A 15,985-nucleotide genomic window follows, 5' to 3' on the forward strand; every position below is an offset into this window, starting at 1 on the left:
TGATTCGAGACACGTTCATAGGAAGACCCGAGGGGATATAATTATCAACACTCTCTCACTGATTATCATCGCTATTTTATCAAAATCAGTTTTGCCTCTCAGTTAAACTTTTCTTTCGTTGTCACTTCAGGAATCGCCACGCAGACCATCCTGACTATACCAGTTAGCCATGTGACCAACAATCAAATGGTGAACCTGGCGTTGAGCAACGGACAGGTGGTCTCCACGACCCTGGCGAACCTCCAGTCCATCGCTCAGAACATGTTGAACACACCGACCAGCAATGGTGAGTGTACAGGTACGTTGAACATCAATTTCTATTCAATTAATTTCTTCGTGGTGTATCTTGTAAGCGGTATAACTAGCGAATCACCTATTTTCATCCTTTCTCGCACTCTCCGCTACACCATACTAGAAGCAGAGTGTTAGAAGGCCATTCCACTTGCGAGTGAATCTTTGACAGCCCTGCTCTCGAGCTACATTTCGTTCTGCCCCCAAGTGGATTACATTTCCCTTTTCCATGCCGCAGTTCCAACAAGTCCGAGCTTGGCATCAGGATTAGGATTGAATCCTGCCGCCTTGCCACACCTTCTGAGCAACAGCTCGGCCAGCCAGCAACTTCTAAACGCGATGCAGCCTCAGCAACTGCTGCAAGCCGCGCAGGCGGCCCAGGCACAGGCGGCTCAGGCTGTCCAGGCGGCTCAGGTCTCGCAGCAACCACTTCTGACGACGTCACCTCAGCAGCACGGCCATCGACACAGCTCTCACATGAATCACTACACGGTACGTGAACCGTTGATTACGAAACGGAATAATTTACATCTCGGCTGGCTTAATCGTACGCGTCGGGTCACTTTTGAGGGGCTCCCTCGCGGTCCTGTTTATGAAATACAACTTATATACCTATCTACCTTTGCGATACTCGGATTATGACTGCCACGTCTACGGTGAATCTTATTAACCGCGTGCTATATAATTAATCATCGTCGAATGTCTAATCGCTGGATCGTTTCCATCGAACATCTTCGCGTTCGTCATCGCCTGAAAGATTGATCAACCTGTGTCTGGAGGACTTTATTACACCCCTCGGACTAAATCAAACATGACATCGAGTTACGTACGGGTTAAGGACGTACACAGAATTTAACCATCCTCTTGCATGTTAAATGGCTCATCTCTCAGGGGATTGACTCCTCTTTTCGTCAGACTGCATTCCGAGAGGACAATCAATCCATCCGATATTTTGTTCCTTTACTCCAATTATTATTTGCTAATACATGGACAGGTCAGCTCCATCCCAGCATTCTTTTCCCTCGAGAAACTCCGATCCGCCTCGGTTTCGTCAATAACTAACACTCCTCCGCTCCGATGTCCTCCCTTACAATTCGATAGCCACGGTACGCCACATCCCTCCCGCTCCCCGTGTTCCGTAACAATACAAACGACTCTCGAACCGCGGACGATATACGAGCAAAACCGCGGACCCCTCTGTGAAGGTGGAAGGGCTTAACCGTCGCAAGATCAGCCGAACAACCAGAATAATTCCCCGATAGCAAGCAATCTCGTTAAGAAAGTATTCCGCGGCGGCGGCGTTTCTTCCACTAATTAGACTCTAAAGTGTCTCGATCGCAGACCCCCGAGTCTCATTATTAAGTGCATAATTGGCGTGGAAGAAGGGCATTGTCGTTCGTTGGTTGAGCTACTAATCCGTTACTACCGTCCGTGTCTCTCACAGCCGACGGAGAAGCATCACAGGGAAAGGCCTGAGCAATCGTCGCCTTTGAACGAGTCCGTGGTATCCGCGGCCTCGGCTCTCAACAGACTAGCCGCTAGCAATGGGGAAATCACCATCACGACGACGCAGGGGCCCAGTGTGGTCGGTGTAAAAGCGTCGCCCAGCAGCATGCACAGTCCCAAGGAAGAGGAGGACGATCTGCTGAACGATTCACCTAGTAAGATCATTCACTTTTTTTATAATCTTCTTTTCGGCTGAGATAGACTTGGTTCGTGGAACTTTGTGACTTGTGATTGTTTGTTTCGGAGCAATACGATTGGAGGATTAGTTCTAAGCCTGTATGTCTGAACTGTGCTGTCTTATTTCACTGGAAAACTGTGAGACGTTGCATTACGATTTTTGTACATAGGACTTTGTAATTTTATTTAACTTCAGATAATTGGAAGTAAGAGAATTTCTTATTGCATAAATTATTCACTCTGTGAAACAATATCAGTCGAAATTTAAGAACTTTTTGCAGCAGTTCTGATGCAATTATGATTCTCTGATATGATATAATTCTTGAAGTAGTATTCCTGTGTCTTTTAATGTCCACAAGGATTTCTATAATCCACTCATAATTTTACCTATTTTTCCCGCCCCGCTGCTTTGAATTATGTCCCCCTTCCCTTCGACGATTTAACATTTAACTCACGGTCAAAGTCGATAAATAATAATGTTCGAGATTCTGGCCGCGCCGCGGAGCATTTAATAATCTTAATAGGATATCGTACAATGCTCAGCTCATTACGGTGTATTAGATCGTTCCTTGCTGCCTTCTGGGAAGCCATAAAGATACTGACGGTGCACGTAACCTCCAGCCGGCAGACAATAATTTGAATAATTCAGAAACGTTGCTTAGATTGGCACTTCGTCGGTGGAATAGTCATTAGACTTATTGAATTCAATGATTCTCAACTCCATATTACCAGTTACATATTCGACGTTACATTGAGTTTACTTCGAACACAGGAATATAGAACTTGCTGTAATTTATTTTATAGAGATCTAATCATGTCACAGCTCAATTCGTTCGAACCATTCCAACTATCTTTCGTTGTCACACATGGTTCGCAACCTTCTTTATCGTACCAATTGAAGAAAATATTAGCACATTCCGTTCCGTGAACGACACACGCGAGAAAGCCAAGGAGCATCGCGTTTTTGCATTGCTCGAGGGGAAACTGCGACGTGCGCGCGTTTGCGTTCGATCGGAAATTAATGATCGCAGGAACAGAGTGCCGCGGAAGAAGGATTTGCAGTTTATTGCACGGCGTAGAAACCCGGCGGACTGGTCGAGATTGTGGGGCATGTGGGCACCTCTATTGCGTGCGTGTACATTCGGGGTGACAGATTTACGAGAGAAATCGGTGTAGCTCAAGCTGCTTTAACGAAGCCGCCTGATGTCATTAGGCAGCTTCTCGCCAGAACTTCGAAACGTTCCGATTAATCGATTCGAACTCGACTGGGACTGTCCAATTCTCCTCAAAATATATCGGCCGAATTACACCCCCAAAGCTCGGCTCTCTGTGGAAAAGCGTCATTGTACTGCGGGGTAGTTGGCAACTTCGATTCTCTTGGAAATTCTAATCTCGCCAATTCAGTATTAGAAATTTCCACTATATTGTAGCCTTTAGGTGAATACGAGCCACTTTATCTAGATATTTAGCTCTTTAAATAGACACAGAGGTCTTAGTAGAATACTATATTAACTGAATCCTAGAAACGTTAAGATAAAAAGTAATTGCATCAAAGGAAGTGTTAAAAATTCCTCAAAGTCGTCACGCCAAAATTCTTTAACCATAAGACGAACTCAAACTACAGACGTGGAATAGATCACTGTCTGAGGCTCTGAGAAGTTCGACGAAAGTCAAGCGAGAAATTCCCAAACTTTAATTGCAGATCAACCAACTATCAACGAGGCTACGAACAACATAGTCAATGGTATCAATCTGGACGAGATCAAGGAGTTCGCGAAGGCGTTCAAGCAACGTAGAGTAATGCTGGGTCTGACGCAGACCCAAGTGGGTCAGGCTCTGAGCGTGACAGAGGGGCCAGCTTACAGCCAGAGTGCCATATGCAGGTGAGTTTTCGCACAATCGTCGTGTCGTTTAACTCACAATTGTCAAACGGGCGTCGCTGATGAGAACTGAAGCGAAACGATATAGGCTACGATACGACAGTGTGCCAGGTCACTGGAAGTGGCGTGGAAAAGGGATTGAATCATGGTGAATCATGATTTTGCTCAGGGAAAGTCGAGATTCGAGGGAAACCTTCGACAAAAGGTTATTAAACGATGGGCCAGGGCCTCTCGTCCTGTTATCGCGAAGGAGTTAGCTATTTAGAGGATTTATCCTGTTTGTCATACTGTGCGTACCTTAGTCGGGTTGAGGAGTAGCACTCTTCGAGGATAGATTCTGACAAAATGTTACTGATCTTTCATGTGATTCTGCTTAATAAGAAATGTGTAATTTAACCTGCCACGATGGTTCCTAAAACGAAGTGCAGCGAAGTCTATCTATAGAAGATGTGTTTTCACGAAAATTGCACTGTGTCGAAGTCTGCACGTTTGCCGAGAGATAAAGAACGGAACCACCGTGGTAACGCCGGTGGCGAGTAGAAACGATGTTTCTACACCCTAGAATTTTGATCGTAACGACTAATTTAAGCATTGGTGATTGTTCCCCAGTGCCCTGGCTACCCAGATGTACGCTGCCTCGCAGATTGCCTCACAGCAACAAGCTATGTACGTTCACCCCTCATGCTACTTAATTTACCTAAAGATCTAAAACTTTTAAAATCCACTGGATGAACAGCAGTTATACCCAAGCATGTGAATCAGAACACTTTTGGTCGACGTGCGGCTCCCGTCGCCAAACGAACGCACAGTAGCTCCAGACCAGTGTTTCATGAATCGAACGACAAGAATTATTAGTAACACGTTTTCGAATCATTTCTTTCGCATTTACTCTGTATCATCTGTTCTTTTCTGTCCAATCGGCCCCTGGTCTTCTTTGCTTGTCTTTCATTCCTCCAAACCAGCCAAGATTTCACGCGATTCAACTTGCGGGGCATATTTGGGTATAGCTGCAAGCACTATCACTAATTCCTAACTCCGTTCTCGGCAAAAAAAGAGAAGGAAATGCAAAAGGAGCACTTTTGAAATTATTAACGGGCTATTTCTTCGAGCCAGGGCATTGGCAAACTTGGGCATGATGTCGCCAACGCGCGAAAACTCGTGACTTATCGCAAGTTCGACGTGCGTTGAGTGTTCTAATTTCACTTTCGTTTCGGTGTGTCTCTGTTCAATTTTCTTCGCGACGTTCTCGCGGAGTACTAGCTTTCGGAGCGCGTTGGCAACATCATACACGGCATCACCAAAACCTTTAAGCATGCACGCATTGTCAATGTCCTGTTTTTGAATCAATGCATGCCTCTTAGTGCTCCTTTAGTTGAACAAATACGTAAAGACGATCGTTTGTCGTGAGCGTTTGTGCAATTATTATAATACCACGAAGCATCCAGTTTGAATTATAAATTAATCAAGCAAAAAATGATAGGTAAAGGTATAGTTTCTCAGAATTGATCTTGTTGCAAGTATTCTGATAAATGTCTTTACGTGTTTGGCGCGCAACTTTTTGTTTTTCTTCCACGAATTTGTTTTTCTCTATATTATTGAGGAAGAAGTACCATAACTTGTTGTTGGCTCTAGGTTCGAAAAGTTGGACATCACACCAAAGAGTGCGCAAAAAATAAAGCCGGTCCTCGAAAAGTGGATGACAAAAGCTGAAGAGAGGTGAGTCATGCATTCTTGATTCTAGTTTTTAAAACTCCAATGACAAATTTGTGTGGACAAAACTTCATTTTGCAGACCTGATAGCTTGAAATATTATAAATTCGAAGTGTACATAAACTATTTTACTTAAACAGTAGAACTCTTCAGAGTAAAAAACAATGTCAAGTCTGTAATCTGTTTCTCCACTTACGCCTAGTCATTTCGACTCTGAAATTGTTCAAGTTTTAAATTATTCATGCTTATTTATTTCAACTCCCAATCCCGTTACCAATTATCTCGAATACTCAAGTCCAGTTTCGAAGATGTCTCCATGTATCTTCCAAGATAAAAATACTTAACTGCTCTTGATGAAATCTCACCCTAACCACCACTACGAACTACGCGATTAAAGAACTATCTAAAGCTTCAACCCAATCCTCTAGTACCATTTACTATCATTCAACTCAACAGCAACTCCTTGAACGAAAGGAAGCAAATGAAAAGTTCTCGTAGTCCTGTGATTGCATTCTAGATTAACGTCTGATCGTCGCGTCCCCTGGCACACGATTATTCCGCAATCGTCCGACAGGATCTCCGAAGCGGTGTCCGAGAGCGTGTGAACGCGTGCGTGCTAATTGGTAATTCGCTAATTGAATCCACCTGATTAATTGCAGATCCGCGTCTAATAAATACGCGGAATGTTAATTAGAATGGGGGAAACCGTTAACGGGATCGCGGCGGTCGTGCTCGCGCCGTTGCCGCAGGTAGCAGCGGGTTTCATTCGTGTCGCGAAAGAAGTCGCCTATCGGCTTCCTTCTTCGTGCCTGTGTCAGTCTCGCCTCGTGTACCGACACACGCACACCAACTCCCCTCAATTTTACCACGAACGTTGTATCAGGATCTGTAATTAGCGAAACTCAAACTTTGATTCATCCTTAAGCCGAGCTGCCCGATACAAGCTGGCTCATAATGAACGATACGCGTGTTCCGATTTATTGGACTGCCGGGAGGGACTGTTGCGGCTTTTTCTTTACTGTGCTTAGTCGATACCTTGACTCCTGTACGGGAAATATTTCGATTATTGGAATATTGTCGCCTTAAGACTTACTTAGAAAGGGTAAGTTAATAGGGTGTTCTGGTGGTATTGAAAATGTAGAAATTGAAAATATTGTACTTTTGGTATTTAAATATTCTTGCAAGTGTACTAGTAAAAGGAGGCTGTGTACACCGATCGCAAAGTGTTAAAAGTAACTCGATACCTTCTTTCATTTAACTTTTATTTTCTCAGCGAACTGGCAAATTAAATTTCCCACCTCCTCGTATTTAATTTACGAACGACATAGTTTTCCGAATAAAATAAATGTAAATCAATATTTATCGCATCGAATTCCAATCACTTACATGTTTAAATTAACATTTACCGGGGAACGATCATGACTTAATTGATGGCGCGATCTAAGAGCGTCGATCGCGCTGAATTTTACGAGCCGTCGATACCTAACACGGTTTATGGTTTCGATTTCACCTGTGATATGCCGTTTTATTGCCAGCAAAAGCGCGGAAAGTATATAACTATGTATGGAAAAAGCGCACACATGGGTGCGCGTATGTAGGCTAGTGTATCGACGTGTACGCAGCGTGTATTCCGACCGTGAACCGGATGATTCGATGACAGGAGCACGCGGTCATTTCTCTTTCCGCGGCCGAGCTGGCCAACAATGACCCATTCCGCATTCCCGCGGCGTAGCATCAACAGATTTTCACGAAACGAACAAAATGATTTGTTGACTGTGCATTAACACCTTCGCTTCCAAATAACGTATCATACTTGCTGATATTATTGCTCAATGATGATTCCGTTTTATCCATTCTACTTAGACAAGTACGACGATGCCTTCCTGTCACGAATAGAAAGCGAGAGTTGGCACACTTTTTTATACTTCTAGTGAAGCTGCAGTTGCTCGCTTTTTTAAATAATACAGGATGATAACAAATTGAATTATTTATTTATCTTCCATTTCGTGTTATAGTCTGAGTATCAGGTTTTAAGAAATTTCTTACAGTCTGTTAAGATTCTGTGCTTCGAAGCTTGGTAACTTAAGCTAATAAATTGTTGCTGTTCAAAAATTCATAAACAATATTTGCCACTTGAGCTGTTCAAAATCAATACAGTCAGAGAAAGACAGCACTGCATACATACGAATCCCAATACGTCAATCACTCGCAATGATTCCTCGCAGCATTCTTCACCGAGTGCCCCCGCGACCTCGCGAAGCTCCCCGCGATCTCGAAGGAATGCGCCAGTCTCCCCCTCGAAGGGGATCAACGTAAGTAGAAGAATCACCGCCCGATGTAAGGCGCATCGGGCACGTAACCGGCTCAACTATTATCCAGTCGACTCGATGACGGTTAAGCACGGTCATTTCTCTTTCAACAGAGCGCAAGCAACAATGACCCATCCCGCATTCTCGCGGCGTACAGCTAAACGCGACCGTGCTGGCCGCGTCCGGGAAAAATGAAAGCGGCTAGTTTATGCGGTGCACGTGCACGATTTATCTGCCGAGTAATTAAACTGTGGACTAATTAAAATCAGGTTTCTGATGTACCCCTCCTGCTTCGTCCCCTCCCACCTGCTCGCCCCCCAGTCGCCGCCGTCTCCGCTCGCTCTTTGCCCACGATCCCTGTCGTTCCTTCTCCATCCTCTCCCTGCACTTTTCTTACTTTTACTCTTACACCCACACGTTCGTGCGAGCGCTAATACTCGCGATTCCCTCGTAAAGCCTTGCCAGGAATCTCCCCTTCTCCCTCGCGTCTTCGTTTCCCCCTGTTCCTCTCGGTTTCTGTCCCTTCTTTCGCCTCCCCTATTTACCTTCTCTTCTGATTCTGTTATCTGTTCGCGTTCGTTGCTCCTTTTCGTCTGTTCCTGAGAATGACTCCTTAGGTGGCTGTTCCTTCGGTTACTCCAGTTGATTCTTTTTTACTTTCGGAGTTGTGGTATTTTTGTTGTTCGTTTTGCGTGTGGGAGTGGGGTATTTATACGTGTCGATAGTTACTGGATTAGTTGACTTATTCCATTGATCGTATGAAGGACTTAGGTGGAAATGGCGTGACGGAACCAGCCGGCTGAGTGACTAAGCGTGCTTTCAGCGTATCTAGCCCGGTTTCGTTCTTATCCCCTCGCGCCTAAGCTGATCTGTTCCTATGAAGTGTTATTATTTACATATTTATACGAATCACTGTTGTCGGCGGCTAACATGGGTGTGTTACGTAAATGGCTCGGGCGGAGATAATTATCTGGCCCTTTTAACTGAGTCAGAGCTGTGATACGATTCCACGGGTACCGTAATGGAGTCCAGGGCGTTGGCAGTCTGGGAGAAATTTGAGTTATTCATTTTTAAACCGCTAAGTGGGTCATTCTTCAATCAGAAACCTATCTGTGTATTTAAATATAACTGAAGATAAGTTAACTTGTCCCACTAATGCTTGATATTCCATATAACACTGTTCTATAATTGTCACAGTAGTAAATGTAGAACCATTAAGTATTCATGGAGTTGAGAAGTAGAAATCGATGTATATGGTCGATGAGAGAAATTTACATGCATATTTTACGTGCAGAAGTTTTAACAGACATTATTCTAGTGTTATTAGAGCCTTATTGATTTGATAATGCAAACTAGATCAGGATATATAATAGCTGTAATAATAACAAATTGGTTAACTATTCAAAATTCCGATGAAACTTTCTGCTTGAGCTATTACATAAATGACTAATTCCTTATATTAAAGGAATGAATCTCCTTCTAATTGTAATCAGAAAACATTCGCCATCCATTACATTGTAAAATTCTCTGGCTGATTGTAAACTGCACGGTCTTCTAAATCATCAGAGACAGACTTCTTCCTATCCACGGCGACGTTTAATTTCTCCGTTCGTAATTCCTCCCCCCGCCCACCCTCGCCCCTTTGGTTCTCTCGAATTGCCTTTTCGCCGCGCGAGCCTCGCGGATTAAACCTCGCGAACACGTTTAGCGGCGTCCTTATCCGTCGTTAGCCGCGCTTGTCCCCTTCTCTCCTTTCGTTTGGCTTCTCACCTATGCCTGAATACGTGCTCGAGCGAACCCTCGACGCGTTTGGCCCCGTCTCCCCTTTCTTCGCCCCCATCCACTGGCTTTTCTCACCTGCGCTGGGGCGTACGCGCGATAATAGCATTTCCTTCTTCAGTCGACGGTTTATTAAAATTATTGAAAGTGCAGTCCGTGGTAAATTGGCTCAAGGGAAGCAATTACGATATTTATAATCGCTTTTGTATCATCCAGCGCACGCTTCGCTTTTGCCTCGCCTTTCATTCCACCGCGTGTCTTCGACCCTCTGAACGCCTTCGCCCACCACCTTTGATGCACCTTGAGGACTCGAATTTGCATCGGTCCAGCAAGGAACCCACGATACACGAAATCCCTTTGACTCCATTGTCGCGAGCCGATTAGTCGCTCCGTTTGCTTTTGTTCGACGCTTGGATTTACATTTCGTGGATTGCTCGAATATAATTGTCATTTAATCGAACAGTACTTAATATTAGTATCATGGAATTTTCGAAAATTCAGATAATTTTGTGCTTCTTTAAATGTAGAACAGTCCGAAACCTGGTCACAAGGTTTCCTGTTGTAAGCTTATGTCGCAGGAGGGGATGAATGAAATTAATTCATTCGTACCTCGGAGGAGTGAATATATTTTCCTCTTGCTGGGACATAAATTGAAGATGAGACAACTGAAGATCGTTTCTTGCACCGTAGAAAGCTTCATGCAACATTTATTATTGCTCTTATTATTTCTTCATAAGCAATCTCAGCTCCTTCCTCATCTCCATGTCTCATAATTAATTAATATCCACAGTCTTCTAAATCAACACAAAAGGAATGCAAACCAAGGAAAATAACGAAATTCTCTCCGAAAATCGAGCCAATCGCTGACCAAATTTCCTATCGTCCTTCGCCTGGCATTAAATAACGTCGAAACGAATCTTCGATCGCGAAAACGAATCGCTTCGCGCACCCTCCTCCAATTTCTCTTTCCCTCCCCGTGCGAATTCCACCCCCTGTCGGCCGAATGCATCGGTTCTTCGCGCTCGCCTGGGTTCTCCATTAGCATATTGTTTTCGCGGATTCGACGAAATATCACCGCGCGATGCTAATGGCTTGGCCTGCACTTTTTTCGGCGGGGCTCGACAGTTGGTCATACGGAGTTAAATTAAAAACATAAATCCCACCGCGGCATCCACCCCCTCCACCCGTCGGGACTGGTGACCCTTCTCTCCGCCCCTACATCCCCCTGTACGCCACTCTGGCTCGTTTACCCGCGATTCCCGGCGGAAGTTCTCCTGTTTACGGGTACGATGCTTTTTCGAAGCGACGCTTCGATCGCTAATTTCATTTCTGCCCGTCGACGTCGCGATGCCCCCCTCTTCGCCCCATTCTCATTCCCATTCGAGAAAGTTCGACGTGCACAGATGAGAGGGAGCCGATCGGTCAAGGAAATTAATTGTCTCGAAAGCGGTGCTTCTGTGTCCGTTTTTCCAGCTTTTTCCCCTTATTTTTCATCCCATCCTTTTTTTTTTCGGAAGAAAGATGCGGTGGAATCGGTCAGCAAATTCGTCGAGATGAACGTTGCACCGTTCTGTTTACGATGGCGCTTCCGATTTCACGGCGCTTTTACGCGGAGAAAGTTTGTTGAGTTAACAAACGAGCAGGGGTGTTTTGTTTTAATATTTGATTAGAGCGCGATCGACGTGCTGCCACTAACGCGTAGGGTAAACTGAGTTGTCCTGGCGGAGCCTGAATTTTTGTTCTCTTCTTTCCATCTGGTTTATTTTTCAGTGGGTTGGTAGTTTAACGAAACTGTGATAAATATTCTAGTGTTTTCTGAGTGGAGGTTGATTAAAATCTTGCGTTGATAAAAAGAGTTGAAATTCGGGTAAACCTGAGCGAAAATAGAGTGTCTCTTTTTGCAGCTACAAGGGTGGGGTGAATCATTTGACGGACTTCATTGGGGTGGAACCCAGCAAGAAACGGAAACGACGAACTTCGTTCACCCCACAGGCTCTGGAGCTTCTGAACGCCCACTTTGATAGGAACACTCACCCTAACGGTAAGCTTTTTGCTGTTTTTCCCTCGCTAATTGTGGTAGCGCATTTCTGGTGATGCATACTGCACTCCCAATGCGTGCAAATCTGTCATTGCTGTTATGGTAATAGGAAAACTTTCATTTATTTCCAGGGAATGAAATCACAACTCTAGCGCATCGTCTCGGTTATGACAGAGAGGTGATAAGGATTTGGTTTTGTAACAAGAGGCAAGCCTTGAAGAACACAGTTAGAATGATGTCAAAAAGTGCCGTATAAAATGACGTCGCCTTCATAAGATCCTTTTCCAACCAGTGAACGAACAAAGCTTTATGGACTCGAAGTTGTGTAGAACAAAGAGATTCTCGATCGCAGAACTGAAAGGCGAATCGATGGATTCGACACGAAGAGGATTCACTCTGAGAAGAAAAAGCTGATCCTCAGCGAGGTGTTATTCAAATGTTTCAGCTGATCAGCGCGTTAGATAGAACACTTTAAAAATTCAAGTCACCGAATGGGTTGAATTTTTGAAAACGCGCTGTGGCAGATCGATGTAAAGATCAATGTGATTGCAGGCGTATACGAGACCTATCTGTAAATAATTTTAATCTACGAATATGTGATGTACAGGAGCCGGGCGTCGAGCACTGATAACAGTGTATCATTTTGTTTGGTAGCGTTAAACATTGCGGAATCTGAGAACAACTTTATCGGTAGGTGAATATACAGATTCGTTCTTTATCAACGATTGATAAATACCAACATGTGGTAAGTGAGTATCGGCAGTTGGTACACAAAGTGCTACCAACTGACGATAACACAGAGCCAAAAATTTCATAGGCTTTCGAAGAAATACCTACGGCGGCACAATATTCAAATTGAACGATTAATTTCGTCAACTGCAGACGAACAGAAGTATTAATCAAACGACAATTATCGTGTCACGCCTCGGCTCGTGAATGTAGGATAAGTAATTCCGCAAGTAACCGCACAGATAATACTAGTTCGTAAAACGATCGAAGCTTCCAGCTACTGAAAATCGTCTGAGGAGCGATTGGACGAAGCACAAAGGCGAACCGTGTAGAAAGCATCGTCGCCCAAGGTGAAACGATATTTTCTTCACGGTGGCTATATCCAGAAATAAGAAATAAAAGAGGAGGGACGGTGGTCCACTGCACACAGAAAGAACATAGTTGAAGCAACCAGACCAATACCATCAACAGTACCATTCACATACCATACACAGCAACAACACGATTCAGTTGTCCACGAAATAGCAACGGAGAAGTTTTACCGCCGATATCGTTTATAACGATCGTCCACTTTATTTTCAATTCTAACTCAAAACCAGAAACAAACAGTTCTTCTTACCGACTTCGTTAGAAGTGTTTCAACCCTATTGTTCTCTGGGTGTGCTCGTCTGTAAATTACATGTGTATTTAGTGATCGACTAAAAAAGGGAAAAGAAAAAAAACGAAGTAAAAGAGAAGCAAAAAGAAAGATAAAACGGTGAAAGCTAAATCCTATAGCGAGTAAATTAATAACGCAATAACGTCTTTTGAAAGTATATTACTATCGATGGTAACGATCATATCCTGATACTCCTAAAATTGTATTCGAATCAGGAAGAGATGGGACGTTAATGGCGATTCAAAGTCTGCAAACACTAGTCCGTAAATAATCTGCCATATACGAGGTATACGTATTAAACGTTCGCGCATCTTTTGTTCCTAAATGTTCGAGCCACTTACCTGTTTATCATTCAATCATGGCCAAGTACAACGCGTTCCGTCTGTCTACGCCCCGCTAGAATGAGCCTTGGATTAAAGGGGAATTTGTGACCGAGCTCTCAGTAGAATCTCGATTTTTCCTCTATCTAGAAACTGGAAGATCACAGCCCATTTCTACCCGAGACAAAAATCGAGTTTCCACAATTTCAATGTATCAAAGTCATCCTTTCTGTTCTGTGAAGAATGATAGATCGTTTAGCATGGTCCCCAAAGCACATACAGCAGGATTTCCCCCGAATCGCCTCCATTGCAATCATCTTCGACAGTATCTGACTCACAGAGACTGAAGCTATTAATACACGCCCCGTGTAATAAATGGTGCACATGTTGTACGCAGCAAGACTAAACAGTGATGCAGTTGATGGCGATACTAATTCGGTTGCAAATTCGCCGAGCTATAGTGCTGATGGGCGCCAATTATGGGAGGCAAGGGCGCGCATGTATCGAGGCAATGCCAAATATAAAGTGCGACGGCTGGGAACGTGTTGCACGTTTCCACGAAAAAATTCCATTGTTCACGCATCCAGAGGAATGCTTCGTTGGTGAATAGTATTGACCCCGAGATGATGTAATCGTCGATAGCGATAACGGCATTTCTTTGAATGTGTTCCGCTTGGACGAAGTTACTTCTTTCTTTCACGTAAAGGAAAATAGTCGTTTAAATAGTGGTGCGGCCGACATTCTCTCGGATTTTTCCTTCTTCTGTAATAAACGATACTCTAGGCGACACCCGTCACATAAATGGTACGACAGTTTCTTAAATATCACAGCTCGAATATACAATTATAGCAGCAGCGAAGTCCATTGGCTTTTCGGGGTAGTTTGCCCCCAGTATGGCTCACTGGGCATGACTATGAGCTCCTGCGCCAAACTCGCTCGAATATGTGCTGTGGTGGGGATAAATCGAGCACGATGGCGAAGAGAATTCGGCAAGTGAACGGCCACGGAGATTTGGTTGCTGCTATAAGCACGTATGATTGTGCGTAATGGAATGTACTCCGATACTACCCTCCCCGTTGTAATGGGCTATTCACTACACACGATTATTATTAACCACGAGATCATCCTTACCGAAGCGTAGCTAGGAGCCGAAGGTTAGCCTGTACATAAGTTAAGGAGACACCTAGGGGCTGTAACATTACGAAAAAGTGGAAAAAATGCAAAAAAGAAGGTAATGATACTTTTAATATCGTATAGCTATGAAATAGCTGGACGACGACCGTGCACGGATCGGGAGAGTTTACATAGTTAACGAGAAATAAATTTCTAAGGGGTAAACGCGTATCTTTTAAGGTATTTTAACTCTTTAAGGTAACCGATACGGTACGAGCGAAGTGATCTGTTCCTAACGAAACGCACGAAAGAGAAGGCGCAACAAGAAAGGGAAGGAGGGATGGGGGAGAAACGTTGTATTATATGGGAGAGGAAAATGGATGTTGGGGGTGGGGGTGGGGGTGGGGATGTGAAAGGGGGACGATTCAAAATTCAAAATTTTGATTGATGGTATGAGGGTTGGAGATGCGTATGTTGTCCTTTTTGATAGAGCGAGAGAAACAGGGAGGAAAGTATGACCACGTTTGTACAGAGATATTCCGGTTATTAAATTTTGTTATACGAGAAGAAGGGGGTCGAACAATGCTATGGAAAGAGAGAGAAAGCGAGAGAGAGAAAGAGAGAGAGAGAAAGAGTAAAGCGAGCGAGAGAGAGAGAGAGAAAACTTTACGAATCATGTGTATTTTCTTCGTGAAATTGATATTCAAATAGGTCATTTACGGAAATATAAACATGAGTACATTAAAAAAAAATGCAAAAAACGTGAATTGTATTCGTGAGTGTCATATTTCTAAGGAAGATAGATCCACGGGCGAATGTTTTATAGCAGTTTCCGGCCGAATCATTTTACCATTTCAGGCTGTCCAAAATAACACGGCGAGAAAAACTAGAATGGGAGAAACAGTCTTTGGGGAAACTATTGTAAAAATGTGTGCGAGAGCAAATCGTGAAATAAACTAAAAGTGCAAAAAGGAACGAGGATAAGACGAGGTGAAACACTAGGCAGATTTTCGAGCACGAACGAGAGGAAACTGCTCCTGAAACATTGCCCAGCGAAACCAAAGTTCCTACTACGTTTTATAAAGTATATTACTGAACTGCTGAGAACTTGAATTGTAAATAACGAGGGTTAAACTAGCACACGATCACAATACAATCCAACCAGCCACGACGGTGATGCAGGGTCAATTGATTCCACGTCGCGACTCGTTCGTCCGTCGATGTCCGACGAATCATCCTGGACACGCGCGATCATTGGACGCGATGGCGGTCCATCGGAGCCTTTGGTCAACAAGACGGGAGGCAATTGATCGTGGCAACGCGGCAAACGATCGGCGTACGAGAGTGCGCTCGATAAAGATGGACATGACACGTTCCACGTGACATTACATACGTACATGCATTACACACGTACACGTACACGTACACGAGTACCAGTCAAAAATGAAGGCAATTAAGCACTTTAAGTATACAAT

General features: G+C 44.0%; 1 protein-coding gene across 2 annotated transcripts in view; it reads left to right on the forward strand.

Annotated features, from left to right (window-relative positions):
- The window catches only part of Pdm3 (POU-domain protein pdm3), a 144,164-nt gene extending 132,200 nt beyond the window's left edge, over positions 1-11,964 (forward strand). The window contains exons 6-13 of one of the 2 annotated variants that reach the window (XM_076385408.1): positions 131-298; positions 530-783; positions 1,736-1,952; positions 3,677-3,857; positions 4,464-4,520; positions 5,487-5,570; positions 11,557-11,693; positions 11,822-11,964. In XM_076385408.1, coding sequence (XP_076241523.1) covers positions 131-298; positions 530-783; positions 1,736-1,952; positions 3,677-3,857; positions 4,464-4,520; positions 5,487-5,570; positions 11,557-11,693; positions 11,822-11,946 — 1,223 coding nt within the window. In that variant the 3' untranslated portion in view covers positions 11,947-11,964. The remainder of the gene's footprint in view (positions 1-130; positions 299-529; positions 784-1,735; positions 1,953-3,676; positions 3,858-4,463; positions 4,521-5,486; positions 5,571-11,556; positions 11,694-11,821) is intronic. The other variant, XM_076385409.1, reaches the window with a different exon arrangement.
- The last annotated feature ends 4,021 nt before the right edge of the window (positions 11,965-15,985 follow it).

The sequence above is a fragment of the Calliopsis andreniformis genome, chromosome 9, assembly GCF_051401765.1.
Source record: "Calliopsis andreniformis isolate RMS-2024a chromosome 9, iyCalAndr_principal, whole genome shotgun sequence".
NCBI lineage: Eukaryota > Metazoa > Arthropoda > Insecta > Hymenoptera > Andrenidae > Calliopsis > Calliopsis andreniformis.